The sequence below is a fragment of the Primulina eburnea genome, chromosome 16, assembly GCF_022965805.1.
Source record: "Primulina eburnea isolate SZY01 chromosome 16, ASM2296580v1, whole genome shotgun sequence".
NCBI classification, from domain to species: Eukaryota; Viridiplantae; Streptophyta; class Magnoliopsida; order Lamiales; family Gesneriaceae; genus Primulina; species Primulina eburnea.
Genome location: NC_133116.1, coordinates 1097404 through 1119461, shown reverse-complemented (window position 1 = coordinate 1119461; position 22058 = coordinate 1097404). Strand labels below are relative to the sequence as shown.

The 22058-nt window shown below is 33.3% G+C and overlaps 4 protein-coding genes across 5 annotated transcripts; 2 read left to right on the top strand and 2 right to left on the bottom strand.

Moving 5' to 3' along the window:
• Positions 1 to 8170: 8170 nt before the first annotated feature.
• Positions 8171 to 10900, top strand: LOC140817592 (high mobility group B protein 9-like). The gene is made up of 5 exons (XM_073177364.1): positions 8171 to 8936; positions 9141 to 9219; positions 9323 to 9485; positions 10261 to 10631; positions 10764 to 10900. The coding sequence occupies exons 1-5, from the start codon at positions 8782 to 8784 to the stop codon at positions 10872 to 10874; spliced, it is 879 nt and encodes a 292-aa protein (XP_073033465.1). The 5' UTR covers positions 8171 to 8781; the 3' UTR covers positions 10875 to 10900.
• A 151-nt stretch (positions 10901 to 11051) lies between these two features.
• On the bottom strand, positions 11052 to 12902 carry LOC140817593 (probable ribosome biogenesis protein RLP24). 2 transcript variants are annotated; one of them, XM_073177365.1, is made up of 5 exons: positions 12776 to 12902; positions 12352 to 12501; positions 11665 to 11778; positions 11438 to 11574; positions 11052 to 11352 (listed from the first exon to the last, which is right to left on the bottom strand). In XM_073177365.1, the coding sequence occupies exons 2-5, from the start codon at positions 12430 to 12432 to the stop codon at positions 11181 to 11183; spliced, it is 504 nt and encodes a 167-aa protein (XP_073033466.1). In that variant the 5' UTR covers positions 12433 to 12501; positions 12776 to 12902; the 3' UTR covers positions 11052 to 11180. The 2 variants fall into 2 exon arrangements, with proteins under 2 accessions (XP_073033466.1, XP_073033467.1); XM_073177366.1 differs by having other exon boundaries at positions 12352 to 12463; positions 12776 to 12853.
• Positions 12903 to 13248: 346 nt separating this feature from the next.
• Positions 13249 to 15273, top strand: LOC140817251 (uncharacterized). Its single transcript, XM_073176888.1, has 4 exons — positions 13249 to 13552; positions 13646 to 13743; positions 13947 to 14204; positions 14938 to 15273. The coding sequence occupies exons 1-4, from the start codon at positions 13249 to 13251 to the stop codon at positions 15103 to 15105; spliced, it is 828 nt and encodes a 275-aa protein (XP_073032989.1). The 3' UTR covers positions 15106 to 15273.
• LOC140817594 (uncharacterized) lies at positions 14935 to 20700 on the bottom strand. The gene is made up of 14 exons (XM_073177367.1): positions 20316 to 20700; positions 18698 to 18809; positions 18210 to 18322; positions 17850 to 17972; positions 17427 to 17620; positions 17209 to 17284; positions 17020 to 17106; positions 16865 to 16945; positions 16742 to 16774; positions 16595 to 16648; positions 16474 to 16515; positions 16286 to 16364; positions 15883 to 15953; positions 14935 to 15784 (listed from the first exon to the last, which is right to left on the bottom strand). Exons 1-14 carry the CDS (start codon positions 20484 to 20486, stop codon positions 15689 to 15691), a joined length of 1332 nt encoding a protein of 443 aa, XP_073033468.1. The 5' UTR covers positions 20487 to 20700; the 3' UTR covers positions 14935 to 15688.
• Positions 20701 to 22058: the final 1358 nt, after the last annotated feature.

The window sequence follows — 22058 nt, the reverse complement described above, 5'->3', positions numbered from 1 at the left end:
ATTATACCATCTCTCCTCTCCTACTGCTGCTGCACTTTCCTTGAATCTTTCAATTATTTCTTCTTGGTTTTTTCTTCTACTGCATGAACCCATTATTATGTTTTAGATTTGATACATACGTGGCCACGATTCCATGGACTGAAGGTCATTCGTAAGAGGAAAATGAGAGTGGGTTTGGAATGAAGCTGCTGAAATTATCAAGAATGGAGCCACGGATAGGCGCACCGAGAATGGGCCCCCTATTAAGAGAGAGCTCTCATGTAAAAGTTGCAATACTTTTTTTAAAACTACAGAAAATTTTAATCGCTGTCTCGATGAAGCAAGGCGTAAATGAACATTTATATAAAAATATTCAATTGAGAACTATCTTATGGTTTGAGGTCAAGAAATTAATGAATTAACCTATGCTGGATCATGAAATTTTTTAATGAATCTGTCGGTACAGAAGGAAGCAAGGTTCTGAAGCACACTTGAAATGCTATAGCTGGAAGTCCTTCCAATTATTGGAAACGTATATGATAGTTGTAGTAAACTCTTGCTCGAATGAACCTATTCAGGAAGTTAATGGAATATTCAAAATAATCGATTCATGCATGACATAAATTGAAAGAAACAGATGATTAGCAACCAAAACATTGACGAAAAATCATATGAAATGACAAGATCTAGTTGACAAATAAACAGTGGAGATATACATCAGGAGAAAAATAAGCCTTTACCTAAACTTTCAAAGGGGGTAACAGATTGAGAAATGGATCTAAGATACACACATGAAGAGCGTGTTCTGAGGTGTGAGCGAAGCATATTTCACGAGGGTTTCGCAAAGAAAATCTAACAGAACCCAGTTGGCAGTATGCCCACCTCCTCCGCAAACAAAAATTTTGCAAATAAACAAAACCTGGACAAGAGGAGGTGGACAGAATGCCAATAAACTCTGTAAAATACCCTTTGAAAAACCCACATGAATTCTAAACCTCAAAATCGTAGAAATACGTACGATCGGAACTGAATTATTACACACAACACTTGGAAGTCGAAATACAGAGACTAGCTAGATCGAGTTGCAAGAATTACATGTTATACATGAGATGAGAGAAAGAAAGAGGGCGGTTGGTTACTATTTAATAAGTAAATTGTACGTGTACTACAGTAAATCAGAGAGAGTGATCGCAGCTGCGAACAATTAATGAGTGTGATGGTGAAATAATGTTGAATGGTGGGTGTAAATTTATATTTGAACTACACAATTCAAAGATAAGATAGTACTATATTAAAAAAGTTTATATTTTAAACTGTAAATAAAAAAATGCACCAAAACTCTTTTTGATCAGACGTTTGTATAAATTAATATTTAATCCTACATATAAATTACATTTTATTTAACATTTATCATGTTTACAGTAATAATCTGTCAGTGTTATATATAGATAATTTCAAAATGTAGCCATTTTAAAAAATAATTTGATGCTTCAATAGATTTTTTTTTTAAAAGTAAACATTTATAACATCAAATCGGTAAGTCCCGAGTTACAATACTAAAAAGCCAAGATAGAATATTTTTATCTTGTCAAAGTAAATTAGAAGAGCTATTGAATGTTCTATGAGCAAGAAAGTGTGCCACAAAATTGGCCGAACGATACATATGCTTGATCGAAACAAAATGATTCACTAGGAACATAGAATTAACTTTAAGAGCCAATGCACCACAAGGACCAGTGTCCAAATCTGAGCTGAGAACTACATGAACCGCCTCCTTGGAGTCAGAATAAATACAAACAGATGAAACACTCATCTGTAGTCAAAGATCTATACCACAACGAATAGCCAGGATTTCAGCTGCAAGGACATGACTATCAGAATTACAGATGATAAGAGCATGTGCACCTCTAGTTACTTCTCGTGAATATCTAATTATCGCTCTCACACTAAATTTATTACGCTTGATATCGAACTCCGCATCAACATCTAGCCGAAATAAGTTAGGGCTAAGCGGTTTCCATAAATGATCTGCTGAGGTTTGTGAACATACTGAGACAACACACTTTAATCTGGAATAACGAACCAAATCTAGAAATGCATAAACTCAATTCACATATTGAAATCAGATAAAAGACAAAACTCGAATTGTTTTGGTCAGATTGTGAGTTTAAATCTATTATTGAATGAAATACAAGCATTAAAACTCATCACTTTACTGCTGCCATTCAATACACAAACGTATATATTTATTTTCCTATATTATATATCGTATATTTAGATTTGTGTATTTCACATATATATTAATAAATTTATTTTTAAAAAATCAATTATTTTTATTAATTAATTGTAGAACACAAAAAATTGTTACAAATAATTAATATATTTAATGATAGAAATAGGATGATAAAAAAATAGAAAAGATAATATTAAATGTATTTAATGTATTTTTTATGATGTAATACATACTTTCACTATCACGTTCTTTTAAAATAAACTATATTTGGCGAAAAAAAATTAATCTAATTATTACTTTTGTAATAGTATGAGATTCAGTTTTATATTGTATGATGATTATTTCTCGGTCTAATCCTAAGACAATTAAAATAAAAAAAAAAAATTATGAGATTGTCTCATATATTAATTTTTTTATATAAAATTCTAATACAACTTGATATAATAAAACTCTCTGAGATCGTTTCACATATCTGTCGTTCGTTACTTGGATAGTTAAGATTGAATATAATAAAAGTGATGTGATTATTAATTATTTGAGTGGAATGTCTAACAGTAATTGATAAATAGTAATATGTTTAATTTGAATAATGACATAAGGTTGTAAATTATAATTTTTTATAATTTATAAATATAAAAAATACGAAAAATAATATTGTTATTTTATGTATTAATTAAATGCATGTATAAAAAGTAATACGATGGGGGGCGAGGCGGAGATAATAAAAGCTGGATCGAATGGTAAAGGTGAGTTGCTGTTTATTCCCATTTGGCAAAAAGGCCGTTGTGTTGTAAAATCTAACTCAATCGCACCTGTCACGATTTGTGGCCTCTCATGAGTCACATGACTTGACATTTGATGGCATTAATTGTTTCAAAAAGTTAAATCGCTCACCTTATACGCCTCTTACTTCCGGCCCGACAGGAATGTGAGAGGAGATAAATCATAGTGACTCAGCCAACCAACAACTGCTAGACCTTATGCTATGCCGTGCACAAGGAGCTCCCCCTCATTGGAGGGAATTTAACTCCCACACTATCGCTTGCGAGACTCGATCCCTGGTCATTGTTCCAAGATTTACTACTGCTGACCAACTGAGCTAAGCCCATGCGAGCACATTTGATGGCATTAATACACAGCCGACGTTCTATTTTTTTCCCCATAATTTATTGAAATCCTTAATATATTAATTCACTTTATAAATTATATAAGATATAATAATAGGAATTACATCAAACAATTTAAATAAGAAATTATTATTTGTGTTTATGTATATAATTTTATGTGTAAAATGTATTAATAAAGTGGAATGAAACAAAAATTCTTTTAAAAAATTATTATTACTCATACAATAAAAGATGCTAAGAACCAACCGAGTGCCAAAAATAATTTGGGACATACAAACATCTCTGGGCAAAATTGATTCGAAATGTGTTCAAATCTTCGAGAGTATAAGATCTCGAAAGTGAACACACACTACCACATGTTTTTGCATCACATTAAATATAAGTTGGCTATAATTTTGTTTCATTTTTGTTTTTCCATTTATAGTAGCTAGGCCCTAATTCACGAAATATGTGTATATATATAGTTTTGTTATGCTGATCTATTTTAATTTTCGTGTCTATTAATGAGATGACATTCATCTATTGGATATAATATTTTGATATATTTTTATCATATCAAATATGTGAATGTCACTTCATTGATGGATATGGATATGGACACGGTTGGCGAACAAGATATACACGATATTAACTGGAAACTTTTTGCCATTGTTTTTTCCCTTTTGGCGCAATAGATCTTCCATTGCTTTTTCTTTTATTATTGGTGTAAGTCCATGCCAAGTCGGTTGTTACTTTTCGAGTACAAGATTAATTTAGTGGGGGATGTCTATGCTTCCACCACCGAAGTATATATAAAAAGGTAGCGCATCCTAGGTATATTTATTGTACCTTATTCATTCGGAGCTTCAAAATCACCACTATTTTTTCACGACAAAAAAAAAAATTAAGGTTGGTAAAGAAAAATTCAATATCCTAAAACACAAAGCAAATAATAAAAACAAGCTCTTTTAAACCTTCACATTTCAAAGTAATTAGTAGTGATTTTGAGTAGGGGTGGGAAAAAATATCGATCATTCCAATATACCGTACTTACTGTACCGTAAAATAGCGTATAGATCGAATTTAACGGTATACCGAATATTTCGATATGGTATCATTTTCGGTATCGGTATGGAATACAAAAATTTTCGGTATTTCGGTACCGAAATTTTTTTATATAGCGAAATACATAATTTTTCTTATATATTTTAAAAATTATAATATAATGTTGTGGAGCTAACTTACTATTTAAATTCTATTTTTTATATTGGGCTTTTTAGCTTTTTTGTGATGAGAATAACTCAAATTTTTTTAAAATTTTCGGTATATACCGTATTGTATCGATACTGTACCAAAATTTCGTTATACCGAAGTTTTTTAGTAAGAACGGTATGTAATTTATGTCATACCGAAATTTCGGTATACCAACATGACGTTATACCGAAATTTTGGTATGATATCGGTATTCATTTTTTTGGTACGATATACGGTATTATTTGGAAAAATCAGTATGCCGTACTGAACCATGCCTAATTTTGAGATAATTATATTTTTAATCTTGTAAATATTTTTATTTTTTATCATATTAATAATGAATTCCCTTTTTTGTACTATATATAATTTATATGCTTTTTTTTTCATTTAAGTTCATGTTAAAGCCAATTTGCATTCTTAGTACTTTAATTTACATGTATTTTTTTTATTTTAGATCATGTTAACGATAAATTTATATATTTTATTTTTGCGGACGTTGATGTTGACATTAGTTTTTGGAATTCTATTTGAATATGAGATAAATGTTTAATTCGAGATCCATCTAAAACTCATGGTCCAGAAGATTACCCAAAATGTCCAAAATTGAGTACAAATTACACTTTTTTATATATCATAATGTCAACAATTAGAACGAAATAAGACAAAATATCAAAATTTAGTACATCAATACCAAAATAAACGAGTCAATAAACTAACCAAAACAAATATATTTTTCCTGTTTTAAAAAATAACTATTGCTTGGAATATGCATAGCATCGTTCTCTCAGTTCATCCTCTTTTCCAAAGAACCCCAGAAAATGAAAAATAAAAGAAAAATCCCTTTTTGTCGAGTGATATGTCGCATTCATCACACCCACGTCCTGGGCACTCTTCTTATCTTTTTTGTTTCAGATCATCAGAAATATTAATAACAGCCAACTGCTCCAACTTTTAAAGTTTAAACTCCCACTTCTAATAATGCCATAAATTAATTGCTTTTATTGCATATAAGTTGGTGTATGCATAGTAAATATGCATCCGTTTTCCTTATTCTATTTTCAATATTTAAACTCATTCGCTTCTCATTTATTGCTTTAGAACGGCCTCCTACAAGAATCATTTACTTAATCTTTCCATTCATCGACTTATTGCACACACTGATTATTCGGGGGCGAATTATGATTATGTTGCTGGATACCAAGATGTTGGTGTCTATAATTTCAAGGATGGAAGCATTGAAACATCGCCTTCTTATCCTTCAAACTCGCATTGGCCAATCTGGATTACTCCGACTCTGTGTTAAACATGCGAGTTATGTACAATCTGATTTTTTTTGTGAAAATGCCTGATTCATTTCCTTGTCCCCATGCCCGAGTTACAGATCCTTCACCTAAAATCCACACATGGCACGATTAGTCATTCAGGGTATAACAAAGAACATCATTTTCTAACAATTCAAGTTTGATCTCATAAAAATATCAAATTTCTTCCGTCTCCTGAATCCACACAAAGGTTTTCTGAATAAAGCCATTTACAAAAGAATATGAGGCAATGCAAAATAATATTCGTATACTAGGAGTGTTAAAGCACACAGAATAAACCTGTAGAATGTACAAAACCACAAAGCTTGATCCGACAGCCCAAAAAAAGCTTAGTCAGCCCAACTTAGGTACCCGGGGCAGGAGTTCATATCGGTTCATCAGACCTCGGAGATTAGCTTGAGTGAGAATTGGGCTGAGGGGCCCAAAAATAGCTGTCCGATGTGATCACCCTCCAAGCCCAAGTCCAAACACACATATAAAAGAATCTTATTCTGCCATAGCTGATAGATACTCTTCTTCCTCCAATCACATTTCTGTCAGACACCACCACCTATGTCTCAGGATCTATTATCTATAGCTGAAGTACTTAAATATTATGCCAATACATCTGATGATGCTACGTCTAATATTGGTGGGTGATAAATGTTTGGATTTAGCTGCAGGTGTCCTAAATCAATTTAGTCGGGAAATTGAAGGTACGACATCTTTCCCTGTAATTGCATCTACTTACGCTTTTCTCTTAACATCATATTGATTAAAGATTCATACAGAATACCTTTCCAAAAAAAAAAAAAAATTAAAATTGCTATAAAATTTTGTATTTTTGTACTCCACGTCATTAAATTTTAGCTTTAGTCCGTTGTTTTGTCATCATTTTAATAATTTTTTGACGTAAAACTTATGCGAAATCAATACAGGGTTGACGTGGTGTTGTTACACTGTTAAAACATAAACAGCCCCAATGAAGAAATATTAAAATTGCTATAAACAAGCTCATGATTAATTTTGAAATGTGATAGCTTAGTGACTAAATAGAAAAATAAATAAATAAATACGATCAAAATGGTAATTTTTTTTGTTAATTACGTGTATTGTATCATGTAATCCAATGCTTATATCTTCAAACACTTAAATTTTTTTTTTCTCCACCATTAGATCGCATATAATGGAGTTTAATGTATAGAAATAAAGTTGGCCCATCGACTACAAGCTATAAAATATAGTTCCATAAATCTCATTCGTGCTTTTTGTTCAGTGAGATATATAGAAAATCCTTGCACCCGGTTGTATAAAAAAAATTCCAATTCGATTATTAATATATATGGAATAAGAACGAGTTTCAGCTTCGATAGACTCAGTCTATCCGACAAAATGAATGATAAATTTATTTCTGCGAATAATTTTATGAACCTAGTATGATCTGTTCATGAATGAGACTCGCTGGGATCCAGACCAGGGAGATAGGATTAAATTTTAATATAAAATAAGCTTAAATGTGACCTGAATACAATTCAGATAACCGAATTGACTCACGTACGAATCGAATATATATATACATAGGAATTGATGATTGTAATTTATAGCTTTAGAGCTCTTCTTCCCCTATGTTCAAATTAATGTCTATATATAGAGCTAAACGGAGCAAATACATTGAGATTTGAAGTTCTATCCATTAAATACGGTTCTCAACTTGTATCCAATTTAATTAAATGCAATCATCAAAATAATTTGTTTTGAAATTTTTCTCAAACTATAAAAAATACAGAAATTATAATTATGAATAATGAAATCTAAAAAATATTACTGTATAGTTATATAATAAATCAATAAAAAACAAACGATTTGCAAAATTGTGGGTACAAGCAATAAGAGTCGTCACAATATTGTGAAAAATATATTGCATCGTTCTAAAATATATTGTTATTTGTTTTTAGAGTAGGTCTCTTGTGAGATGATCTAACGAATCTTTATCTGTGAGACAAGTTAACCCTACTGATATTCATAATAATAATTAATACCCTTAACATAAAAAGTAATATTTTTTTTCATGGATGACCCAAATAAGATATCTGTCTCACAAAATACGAACCGTGAGACCGTTTCACACAAGTTTTTGCTTTGTTTTTAACACAAAATATTGAAGAATAATTATAAACAAACCGTATGTTGTTCAAAACTTAGTTAATAAAATTCATTAGGAAAAAATATATTACTAAATGTGAAAATTGGACAAGAGGAAGTATTTTATAAAATACAGACCGGCAAGTATCCTGAACAACAAATTAAATATATACAATAGTAAATCAGGATAGATGAGATCCTATCTATGTGAGTAGTATTTTCACTTCATTTCAACGGGTAAGATCTTGCCACACATACAATTTCAAAAAAAAAAGTGGGTCATATTATGCATGAGCAAATCTTGGCCATCAATCCTATCACAGAGGCAATGTCCACATAGATAGAATGGAATAAATCGTAAATCAGATGTCCTAAAACCCTAAATTAATGACAATCCATCTTGGATACGGTTGATTCGATGCTACATGTGTGGGCACTGTCCCACATGGTTTGGATGAACAAGATTGACACACATATGTGATTTTAAAAAAATTAGTAGATCTCACATATATGTGGCTAAATTTGAGCACTTGATTTTATCATGGAGTAGTGCCCCTACGTGTAGTCATCTCTAGCTTTAAGCATTATTATCACTACCAAATTTTGTCACCTCTCACCCTACTTTAAGCCCCCTCTCTCCCTCTACATTTACTCATCCTTCCCCGCCAACAACCCATTTCCTAATCATTACGCTAATATTGTTTTGTATTTTATTCTATATTCTCCGGCGATTATTGTTCCGCTGCCTTGCGAATTGCGACGGCGAATGATGTCTCCCGAAACAGCGATTCTTGGCTTCAATGAAGTTCAGGGAAAGCCTTATCCTGTTGCTTTAGCCTCCCATGAAGATGTTGTCAAGGATCATATACTGTTCTTGAACACTCTTCAAAGCTTCCACAACTCTCTGGGCTCCAAATTTACGTACGTACCCTTTTTTTCCAGCAAAAAACAAAAGCGATGACATGAAATTTAAAACAAGATTTTCACAGTACCAACAATTTTTGTGGTCACATTTTTCCAGCAAACGACCCAAAACTATATCTAGTTCAGAACATGATTTGATGAAATGAAAGTGAGAAAATCTGCTCGTAAGTGTAATATATATCTATATTTTTTTTTTGGAAGGGTTCCTGTGATTGGAGGGAAGGGGTTGAATCTGCATGTACTATATTTGGAGGTCACTAAAAGAGGCGGCTACGATAAGGTCTGATTATTAAAAACATTTCATAGTAATACAAAAGTTTATATGCAAGAGACATTTTTTAGTTATCTTCTTTAAATTTTTAATGATTTTGTCCGGGAAAAAGGTGGTGACGGAGAAGAAATGGAGAGAAATTAGTTCAGTCTTCGATTTCTCGGCAACGGCCACCAGCTCTTCATACGCATTAAGGAAACATTATTTCACTCTTCTCCATCGCTACGAGCTGGTTTACTTCTTCAGGCTTCAAGGTTCCATTCTTGCTCAAACAGGTAAAAATTAAAATCACTATTTTTTGTTTCTCAAGTTTAATTAGTTTTGTTACTTGTTCTTCAGTGGTGAATCATATTATGGATATTGGACCCAAAAGAAGCATGAAATCGTAATCAATATATTACTGATTCAACTTTTTTGGGAAGTGGGATATATTTATTTTATTTTGAAATATGAGATATATTTGTTTGAATTGCATGCGTATGTATATTTGTAAGAAAAACTTTTGTCCTTGCATATTGCCTGCAGAGGAAAATCTTGGACCTATAGAAGCGTAGGGAATCATTAATTGAAGCGCTAAGTTGATGATAATAAATAACATAGGAACCACAAATCTTTTAATTAATTTCTCTGCCACAAACGTTATTGTTTCATATTCTGTGGGTACTGCTAAAGTTGGCTACATATGAAAATTTTTTTTTCTTTTTTAATTAGTTTATGCTATATGTAGTCTTAAATCTAATATGATTTCCGTATTTGATGTGGATATAGTTCATGATCATTGCTAACGTCGTCCACACCCAATATGATTAAATTTCACTATCAGCCCGGCCCGATTCAAACTGGCCTAATGAACAGAGGATTAACACGCTGGTCGTATACAAGTTGAATATGACCGTCATCTTTATCAGATATTTTTTTAATCGAAACTTACATTATATATTCGAAAAATATATTTTATAACAATAATGTATATGATTTAATTATTTTATCCTATAGCATGAAAACAAATCCCACAAATACATCTTGTGTAACTAATTATTTCCTCCACAGCAAGTTCCTCTTTCCAAGCCATGGGAACAATTGATGGAAAATTTGATTGTGGATACCTGGTTTCAATCAAAGTTGGGGAGGAGACACTAAATGGTGTGCTCTATCATCCAAGTTGTCCTGTTGGTAATTCTGTGTTGACTCCTCGACCCTGCAACACTATCATATCCTACACCCAACAGCTTAACCAAATAGGTCGGAGGAGACGAAGAAGATCAGGAGATCCGGGCCGTCCGAAACCCAACAGGAGCGGGTACAACTTCTTTTTTGCAGAAAGGCATTCACATCTGAAATCTCTATACCCGAATAGAGAGAGGGAGTTCACAAAGATGATAGGGGAGTCATGGAACAAGCTCTCCTCTGATGAAAGAATGGTACGACTATATGGCCATCTATATATATGATTTGGTATCAGATGCAATATATACTTTAATTACTGTTGTATAAAGTATATTTCCCGAGTCCCCTGTGTATTCATTTGCATCATATGTATAATTGTAACACAGATTTACCAAAGCTATGGAGTCCAGGACAAAGAAAGGTATCAGAGAGAACTGAAAGAGTACAGGGAGAGACTGAAGATAGAGCAATCCCATCATTTGACTCGAGCGTCATAATTATGTGTATGGAAAAGCAAAAATGAAATGCAGAATACATATGAACTTGAAGCTTTAGCCTTATTACTGAATAACCTCGTGCATAACTCGTTAGAGAAATCAATGTAGTGTGCTTGGTTTTCCTATTTTGGTTAACATATTTTTTTAATCCACTCTATTAACACCCAGCGCACACTGTAATACAAAATATCCAAATAGCCATAATTAAGGATCGAATTATCAGAGTTCAATGGAAGATTCAGTTTCGTTACACTCATAAAACAGGAAATCTGATAAGTAAAAAGATAGAGAGCCAGCATAATTCAATTATTCCTCCATGCGATTGTCCTCGGTTTTCTGTTGAGAAACTTGGACCTTGATCTTTGGTAATGTGAGTGAGGGATCTTGCTGGAGAACAGCAGGCGCTTTGACCATGTGAATGCTCTGTTCCAGTTCCCTTGACGCCTCTCTCTGCAACTGGGCCTTCTTTCCCTTCATTCTGTTCAAAGTTGTAATACATGTCAATAACCATTAAATATAAATTGACGTAAAACAAAAACATTCAATGGTTGGCAAGGAAGAACCTCTTGGCGTGGTGCCTTGCTTCCCTATCAATTCTGACTTTATCGATTTTCTTGATAGCCTTGAGAGTATTTTCTGTCACATTCCTATCATATCTCTCGGGCCTATTGCGTTTCCTCTCAAATTCAAATGTTGAATCCTTATAAGTTCAAACAACACCAAAGAGAGATATTAGCTTGTCGCAGTTGAATCGAGTAGGATATGAATGAACAGTGATGACAATTCTAACCTGAGTCATGTCCTTGCCATGTAGCCGTCTGTAAGCCTTGGTCCATTTTACTTTACGAGGGTTCCTCTTCATCTTGAAGTTTTTGTGGCATTTAGAACGACAAAACCTAAAGATCTGCATAACCAAAAGGTTGGCCATTTATGGACTCAAATTTTACAAAAACTAAAAATAAACACTAGATGTAACCAAGTTTTGAGTGAAAGCACGGAATCTTCTTTCATATACATTTGAGAATCAAAATTTGATTGATCATCATACCAGAGTACAATTACTGTAACAAAATCCCCAAAAGCTTAGCTGCATATGTCAGCCTACTAAACAAGATAAAGCAATGTGATAACAGTTATGCCTTCTCATCAAAGGAAAACATTATAATAAAAACTATATCAAATTCGTAATCAAAATTCCCCTCACGCTCAAGCACTTCCCATTTTAGAAATCTACAATTTCACAGACAGGTGAAAACAATCATTATCCTGCCAATCGATCCATTCCAGCAAAACAAATACATCAGAGATTAATAACGCTTCACATAAGTGAAACTGTGAGACAAATAACCAAATTAAAGATGAAATTTTTAATAGATATGATCTTCCATGAGTCACTCCAAATTTTAATCAAGTTTAACCACAATTTTGGCAACAAACAAACTATACAGAGAGAAATAGGTAGGATGAAAACTCTAACCTTAGCATCATTTCGAACATACTGAATCCCGTGCCCAGGATAAACAGTAGAAGAACAAAACCAACACTTCTCCAACCTCATGGTTCCTCTATTTCACAGTAAAGAACACTACCTATTGGTTGTACAGTCAACGGAAAAAAAATATACTCCCTGCGATTGCGAACGTTTTAAATCAGTACCATGGACCAGCAAGAACAAACTAATCAGTTTTCGGGTCAGACACAACAGGTATATTCACATGAAGTGTGTCAGCATTTTCAAAGCACGAATAATAAATTTAATGAGACCTATCTCACAATCAAAATATCTAGCACTTGTTTGAGAAAGACTTGAATTTTAACGCTGTATCTCACAAAAACAGATGACAAAAAGGGATCAAGTAATTCAGAAGAAGAATTGAACGGGCAAATGCAAAAATACCAACCTCTTATGGGGCAAGGAGGAGAACGTAGGGTTCGAGAAGAAAGTAGAATGACGAGGGGTTAGGGTTTTTAAAAAAGTATGTCTAAACGGTGTCGTTCAGATGAAACCATTTTTCCTTTAAAAAAAATTCAGGTTGAAACCCGTATAATTCTAGGGCTTTTTTTAATAAATATTATAAATAAAAAAATTAGGTATAATTTTTTTATTATAATAAAAATTTCATATAATTATTAATTTTTTATACTTTATTTAAAAAAAATCGGTTAATTCAGCTACCCATTCCTATAAAAAAATTCAGTTAAATCGATTTTGGTGGATAACTGAATTAATACAATATAAGTTGAACCAAAGATCCAATTTTTATTGTATGAAAATAAGGAGACAAGAACCTTAATGGGCTTTATTTACGTGGGTCTTTAATTGAAGAGCAACAAAAGTAGGCCTTGACATAGTTCTTAAGCTAAGCCCAAATTAATGTCCAGCTTCTCACAAACAAGGCAAAGTATCTCCTCCTCACAGCTAAGCTATGCAACCTATTTTTCTTTTCTTTTGGTCAGCACAGCAAATTGGATTGGTGGGATCACTGTCGACGGCGATTCTTTCGATTTTCTCTCGTTCACCGCCATTATAAAATTTCTCCCTGCTGAATTCGATAATTCATCGGATATGGAAACGATAACCACCACCACCGGCGCCGTTTCTCTGTCGATATTCTCCCCCAATAAATCGAAGCATCTTTCTACCCGACGTCTCGTCCGTTTTACCTCCTTCCCCAGAAGTCAGCTCTCTGTGTTTTTTCCCTTGTGTTTTCTCTCATTTTTGTTATTCAGCTCTCTGATCCTTTTTTTATTTCTTGTTTGTTTTCTTGCAGATAGTAACGGTGGTAAGAATAACTGTGAACCCGATCCCCAGTCCGATTGTGCTGATTCTTCTCTCTTCCCAGTTCTCAGAAATCGAACGCTCTCCAAGGTACATGCGCTTTGATTTTTCCCTTTTCTAATTGTTCGAAGATTTTTATGATTTGCATAATAACTTCCCTTCCAGCTCCCTTTTCTTTACGGAACTTGAACTTTTGATTCAAGGAAATTACTGCTGTTACATAGCTGAGAAACTTTTTTTTTAATAAACTCAATTCGTGGGCGTGATTTATTTGGCTTTGCGTGTTTATGTAGGATGCAGCGATGGGGTTGGTTTTAAGTGCTGCGAACGTGAGAGGTTGGACTACAGGATCGGGCATGGAGGGACCATCAATTCCAGTCGGGTTGGATTCTGTTTTGGATATGGAACGAGTGTCCACTTTCCCGTGGTCACTCTTCACAAAATCCCCACGGCGTCGAATGCGCGTTGCATTTACTTGCAATGTTTGTGGCCAGCGTACCACTCGGGCCATCAATCCACATGCCTACACTGATGGCACCGTCTTTGTACAGGTATCCATTTCCTTAAAGTTCATGTTTAATTTTTTTTTTTAAAATGTTAGCTTGCGTACTCTTGCATTAATAACAAGATTGTTATCTTGAGGATAATATTGGACACTACATTGGATTTAATTTATCGTTCATTGAATAATGAGTGAATCTATCGAGCATTACTTAGTATATTAATTTAAACTAGTGAGAGGACGAGAAAATATGAGAATCCCGTGACCAGATGATTTGGGCCGTTGAGGGGGAATATTAAGTTTAAGAAAGTAATCATGAAAGTAATCATGAAATACTACAGTGATTGCAACTAGCTTTGAGGCTCAGTTCTCCCGCGGTGTGCTTCAACACAAATCAAAGGTTCATTCTTTTGATGAAGCTCGCACCTCGAGTCTGTATGCTTTTTTAAAACAAAAAACTGCCTGCCTGCTTTTTAAGTGTGTCTTAAATGTGGGGTTTGTAAATACAAAGTAAATTGAAAGATTATGGTCATTAATTACCTTGATAGGCTGAGAAGTATTTACTTTAGTGTTTGATAGTTTATATGGATCTTATCATCTGAGGCACGTCACTAGGTACATGCTTAAGTTGCGTCCATGCACTATGCCGTCCATGAGCCTAAGTGCATATTGCACTTTTTAATAAGTAGCTTGCATATTAGAGAACAAGACATTTAGGTTTGATCACTGGAGTATTTTATCTTAGAATAGTCTTTCCATGGAATTCCTTTGTATTTTGGCAGTGTTGTGGGTGCAATATATTTCATAAACTGGTAGATAACTTGAATCTCTTCCATGACATGAAATGCTATGTCAATTCGAGCTTCAACCCGGACCGAGAGAATGCTATTGGCTTCAAGTATTTTGACATGGATGAGGACAACAATGATGATATATTTCCACTCATATGAAAGGTGGCATATGCTATGCAAAGCATATTAGGTATCCGTTTTACCTGTTAAATGTACCTTTATTCGGCCTATAGGGGAACTGTATATTATTGTGCTTGTAAATAGATATGTGACAGTTTCTTATGGTTGAATAATTATAATGCAAAACATGTATAGATGTTCATCTAAGCAGATGCATACAGTGTGATGGCATATTTGTGGGTTAGCAACGCACCCTAATGACACGCGGGCCTTTTACTTGAATTGGTTTGTGTTTTCAATTTTGTGAAAGAATTGAAAGCAGTAAATGGAATGATGCGCTGAATCTACATTATCTACTATCCCTTTTCACGGTTCATTTTTATGAGAATGAAACAACCTTTAAGAAATTTACATGTATTCAACAATAATGATCTCACCAAAATGACTGCCTAAACCAAATTATAGCTCGACACACTATCTTTTTATCTTTGGTTTCTTCTATATTTGTAAATCTTTAGCTTATGAAGTTCATATTCCATAGACATTCATTTACACATCGATACATGAAAAGATCGATGCAGCTAAAGATTTAGACTGTAATCTGAGCCGCTAAGTATTAGCTTTAAACTAGGGGCTCTGCAGGGTTGGAAGTATCAATGCTGCAATGAGTGGCAGCAGGAGGAGGCATGATCATTGTGCTTTGAATGAAAGCTAGCATCTGTACAAATCAAGCAACTCATCATAATTTAACTTTCCCGACCGAGCAAACATCTTTATAAATGTGGCTTTTATTTTCAATTCTGATAAGTGACTTACAGCAGCAACGCCAGAGCACATGATGCTGAATCCGGGGAAATAGAATGGTGCATTGTCTGATAGAAACAAAGCTGATATAGAAAAACAAGAAATTCTTGGGATAAGATTAGGTTTTCGTATGTTATGGAGCACCACGTTCCATCAAATATCGAGTCAAGCTCAGTAGTCGCGACGCTTTCGATTAGTAGAATTCTAACTCAACTGATGCTTTAGGAAATCGAACTTCTGGAGTATGAGTATGATCTATTCAAAAAATACTCTGTTTTCCAATTCTTGGTTTTGAATGCGCTGCTAAGTAAAAGCTTTAGCTTATGGTAGATATGCAGCTCAAATAAATGATTGACAATTGTTGCTGATATACGTCTAACTATCCCATATAGAAAAACCAAATGGTTCGGGTTACCTGCTAAAGGGCTGAAAGCAATTGGAGAGACGATGCTAGCAAAGGAACATATGCCTGTAATGCACCCTTGAGCCTTACCCTAAAAACAACCAAGCAACCGAATTCGAAATCTCATGGCTTTTTCTAAAAGAACATTTCAACTCGAATCTAAAATGAAATAAGCCAACATCGAAGTCTATGTGATTTACCTGTTCATTTGGACCAGTTTGTTTAGATGCAATGCTCCTTAACTGCACATTAACCGACAATATTAGAAGATACTTGTCAAAGCTTGAAACTAAGCATCGATTCAAGACATAAGGAACCTACGCAAGGCAGGGCAAAAGTAGCTACGACGGAGATCATAGCTGCAGCGTAAGGAACCTGAAATTTAAGAAATTTAAAAATTATCCATCAAATTTTCCATAATGGAAAATTCTCATCCACGATTTTTGAGAAACAGGTCAAGAAACGTACCCAAGGTGCCCATGCTACACTGTAAAGTATCATCTGCAATGAACAAATCAAACCAGTTTTATCAGCTATTCAAGTAAATTGTCTGTCACATTTATGTAAAGTTTAGCACAAAGATTTTCTTACATTAGCAAAGCTGAAAAAGAGACCTATAGAAAGCATCTTTTCTTCTCCCATGAAAGGAGTTAGCATTGGCATGATAATCAGCTGAAAGTTTACAAACGAATCACAGTCACGAAAAGTTTATAATAAAATGATATGAATACAAGGGAAACAGCTACCTGTGATATTGCTCCCGCGATTCCAGCAATTATCATTAGATCGGCAAATTGGTCTTTGTTGAAGTGAAACTGAGCCTTCAAGTAGTACTACATTGAGGTTGAGTAGGAAAAAAACAGATCATTACAGACGTTTTTCTTCATAAAATCTAATATTCTAGATCACTGGAACATGTCAAACATGTCACAAACCATCAAAGAAGCATAAAGGCCAACATCCGCAACATTGATGAAGAACGCAACCACTGCTGCTTTTGAAAACTGTGGGGCTGCAGAAATGATGAATACTTATCAGAGAAAAAATTGTGATTTAGAACGATTACAAATAAGATTTTAAATTTTTTAGACTGCCCTGTTAACCGGCACCCATCCTTGCATGTGATAGAATGATAATGAAGGAATATTTCTACCTTGTCCTTAACAAGCAAATAGTATCATCAAGCAAAGACAGGTTCTTGAAAAGTTTAGATTGTTTTGCAGGAGCTTTTTGTAGAAGACAATCAGTCTCTGTGCTCGCTTTTGCACAATTATCGTTGTTCCCGAATGACTCGCGAAGAAACAATCTCATGTACACCAATGCTATCACTGACATTGCAGCAGCAACCTGTACACACAAGATTTTAAAAGAACTCATCTAACAAATACTATTTCTTTCTTCTCGTTTTTAAAGATTTTGTCTTCATATTAGATTCGTAGATGCCACACTTTTTTTAAAAAAAAATACTAGTTTTGCTCGTCTACTAAAATCATATTAAATGTAGCGTTATCGATATCATTTCATGTAGCATCAAGCCTGATTTCCTAATATTCATAGATTACGAAAAGGAGAATACTTGAAACGTAGCAGAAGTGGAAAGAAATCGAGCCGATAGATTCCCAAAGACGAAAGACGAAGATGCAAAGCCTGATATGATCCCAAACACCGAAGCTCGTTTTCTCTCTGAAACATTATCTGCCTGCAACCAACTCCATACACACAAATACTTTTTTTAAAAAAATGTAAATTTCTCGATATAATCTGTATCTCAGCCGCTCAACGATATGATACTAAACCGGAGCATGTCGCCGTATATTAAATTCAATTCTTCAGTATTTTTTTTTTTGAAAACAAAAAAACAAAAAGTCAAAATTTATGCTACTTGTTTCGTGTGTTGTATATCCTTAATGACGCTGGAAATGGAGAAGTGACGTACCACATATGCAAGAGCAAGAAAATGGACGCTTCCCTCTGTTGCCATGGCAATCACAGTTTTTAGCAAATAATAACCGTAAAAATAATATTTCGTCCTTCCGTAACCCAATATCACTGCCAAAAATAAAATCACATCATTAATGTAGTCCATTTTTCATCGAATATCATTAATAACAAGCATGCAACATTAATAAAAATAATTCATATCATTTGTGTATTTTTTTAATTAAAACGATAGCTGTATTTCAACATACACAAAGCGAGTTCACTGGTCATAATTTCTTCTTTATTTAATACGGGCTGACTGAACACTTTATTCTTTTATTATTACTGTTTTTCATCCTTTTTTCTGCTTTATATTTTCATTCAATCTTGAATATTTTTTTCTTTCTTTTTAACTTTTCCGAGTACAAAGATATTCCTTCAAAAGAAATCCAACAAACTTATAATCCATTACTTCATAACAAGAGTCGAGAGAAGCGAAGATACCTAAAGGAAAAATGGAGAGAGCCATAGGAAGTGTGAGCATGACCTTTCTTCCATAAGTATCAGAAAGATTCCCCACCAATGGCATCACCACAAGCGATCCCAGCCCAATTATCTGCACCCATTTTATATAATTTACATACGTAACTTCAGAAGGCATGCAACATATATTTGTCAATATAAAATTCAAATTTAATATTTTGTTTAGAAAGCAGATTATTGCCCTTAACTTTGTCCCGATTCAGCGAGCGGCTTTATTTCTTTTTACCAAAAAACAAAAATCGAAGTTTATTTAAATTTATTTATAAAGTTAAAATGTAAAACTATTGGGAAAAGTCATATCACGTAATTATTTGATATGTCTTTGATGTTCTCATTACGGTCTCCACGCCATACTTCGTGCACTGGCTTTCATAGCAAGCAATGAAAAAACATTAGCTTATGGGCGACAAAGCATGCATGCTCTGTTCTGCCATATATATATAATAATAAAGTCCATCCATCGTCTATTTTCTACACTATATCCTTTTTTAAGTAATTAAATATTATTCATATATAGATATATATACACTAATTTGTAAGAAATGCAATTACATATATTCAGATATTATTTATATGCATAAAAGAAAAAAGAAACGTAAAATAATAATTAAAGTCTCTAATTCGCTTTTGCTTTTTCAAAACACGGGAAATTACAAAGAAATAAATAAACAAATAAAAAGTGTGACAGAAATTTGAGTTACTTGATCCATTACCCCTGAGTTGGGGGAGTGAAACCCAACTCCCAAGCAATGTTTCTTTGTGTTATGTTTATTTCTTGATTAATAATCTCGTGGGTCCACCTTAATTCTTTTTTCTTGAAACAAGCTGTAATCAACCCCATCGGAACTAAATTTAAAGGAGCTTTATTATAAGCATGTTATTCTCTGAACATCGACACATATTTTCTTTTTTGGGTGTGGATTTTAATCGCAACAACCTGTATATTTAAATAGCAAAAAGAGAGGCCATTTTCGAATTCTTTGCACCCGAACGTAAATGCCAAAATGGTAATGTGTGTGTATAGGTAGTAAATGCATGCTAACAATTTGTAATGTTGTAATAATTGTCTAGGCCATCGCTAGCTTTGGCAATTCTCATGGTCTGGACTGTATAAATATATCAAGGAATTAATATCAAAGGGGAATTTGCTGCGTACGTACATGAATATTGATAAATGGCAAAAACACTTCCTCAGTATTAATAGCCGGATAATGAAGCAATGTACCAAAAGTGAAAATAACAAATCAATAAGCAAAACACTCCTCTTTTACATAATTCAGGTAACGACCACAAATTCAAATAAATGAATATTGCATGAGAATTCAATTTTTTTAAATGTATGTGTGTGTATTTCAAACAAATCCAAAAAATTCAACAATTTATAAATTTTTAAGATTTAGATGATATCGAGCAATTAAGAAAAGATCACGAATAATATGATCATCAAGACTTAATAGTTGAAATATCAACGAAAAGTGGATTATGTTTGCAGGCGATCGATCACATTCAAGGACTTGTGATCACGAATAATATGATCATCATGCTTTGATGCTATATCAAAATATAAGTGCGTACGTACAGCTTGTTGAGCTCCTGTGAGATAAATGGCCAAGGAACATTTCTCTTTTCCAGGGCAAATCGCCTCCATTGTTACGTCAGTGATGGCCGGAACCACCATGAAATTGGCGAAGCAGTAGAGAAACACCGTCATGAACAGGTGGCTCAGCGCTCCTCCAGACAGCTTCTCCATATCCTGTAATATCCTGTTGGGGTGGGGTGGTGTGTTTTAGGTGTTTGTGTAGCTCTTTATAGTATCCAGTCAAATGTCAATACTGTTTTATAGTGAATTGCATGTGTAGGATTGCATTCTTTTTCTCTAATGAAAGGAAAAGTAAATAAAGATTAGAAGTTTCAATGGATTTTGGTAAAGAAAGTTGCAGAATTAGTGCCCAAAGAAAATTAAAGTAGATTATTCGTGCTTTGAGAGTGAGTAATATATATATATATATATATATATATATATATATATATATATATATATATATATATATATGTGTGTGTGTGTGTGTGTGTGTGTGTGTGTGTGTGTGTGTGTAGAGATAATCTTTAATTATTTTTTTTTTGAGGGGGGGGTCAGAGGTGACCCAAGTCAAAGAGTAACGAAAGTGCGACGTCGAAAGGATGCGTAGCTTGTAAGTTCGTGCAAGGCATAAAAATAAAGGAAATAAGCTTGTTTAATTAATTAAAGAGTGAAATTGTAGATCATTTTTTTACGTGTTAATGCCTACAAGGTTAAGCAAGATGTTGTTTACCTAGTTAGGTGATTTGTAGACTATTGTGTTATTATTGATGTTTATCTAATACACATTAAAAGATAGCAGTTGTAGGTTCTCACGTCATCAAAAAAAAAAAAAAAAAAGTTGAGCAAGATGTCTCTTATGGGTCACATACTTGCAAGATAAATACAATTTTTTTCTTATAACTTTACCATTTCTATTTTTAGTTACATGAGTTTCCAATTTGTAATTTTAATCCTTTAATTTTATTCTCATGTCAGCAATGTCCGACACCACGTGACCAATTTAATCGTCATGTTAGCATTTCGTGGAAAAGACGACTAAAAGTGCAACTTGAAAATTTACATGATGTATTTTTTATTTAAATAGTTTTCTATGCATACTTTGCAAATATCTCATTTTATGTTTTTGAAAAACATTCAAACAAATAGTAATTATGGTAAATAAATATTTTAGTTAACTGAAAATTTCATTGAATCTAACAAAAAGCAAGTAAAAAAATTATGGCTAACATGAAAATTCATATCCAAAAAAGTAAAAATTATGATTAAAAATTATGTCAAAATCCCGTTCCTGCGATAATTAGGTCATAGTTTAACACAACAAATTCAAATACTATATCAAATTAGTAAAGTAATTTTTCCCATATGCTAATTTATAGATGATAGTCTTGTTTCCATTCCTTCATGTTTAGCCTTTTAGGGCTCTTGCTTTGCGTAGACCCAATTAAAATTGGACGGTTGGTTCGCAAAAATCACCAGCCCGGAACAATTAAAAACATATCTTTGTTTTATTATTATTATTATTATTATTATTAAAAAAAAGTCTAATTTCGGAGATTTTTTTTTCCTTTCTCTTCTTTCTTTCTGTCTTTTTAACGTTATAATCAAGAATAACATAATACATTGGCAAGTTATATTTAAATTTAAGCTTTTTTTATTCATTTAAATCTAGAAAAGTAAATTTTTGCTTATCAGTTTTTTATTTATAAATCTTAAGGCTTGAAATATTTTTTGGTTTTTAAT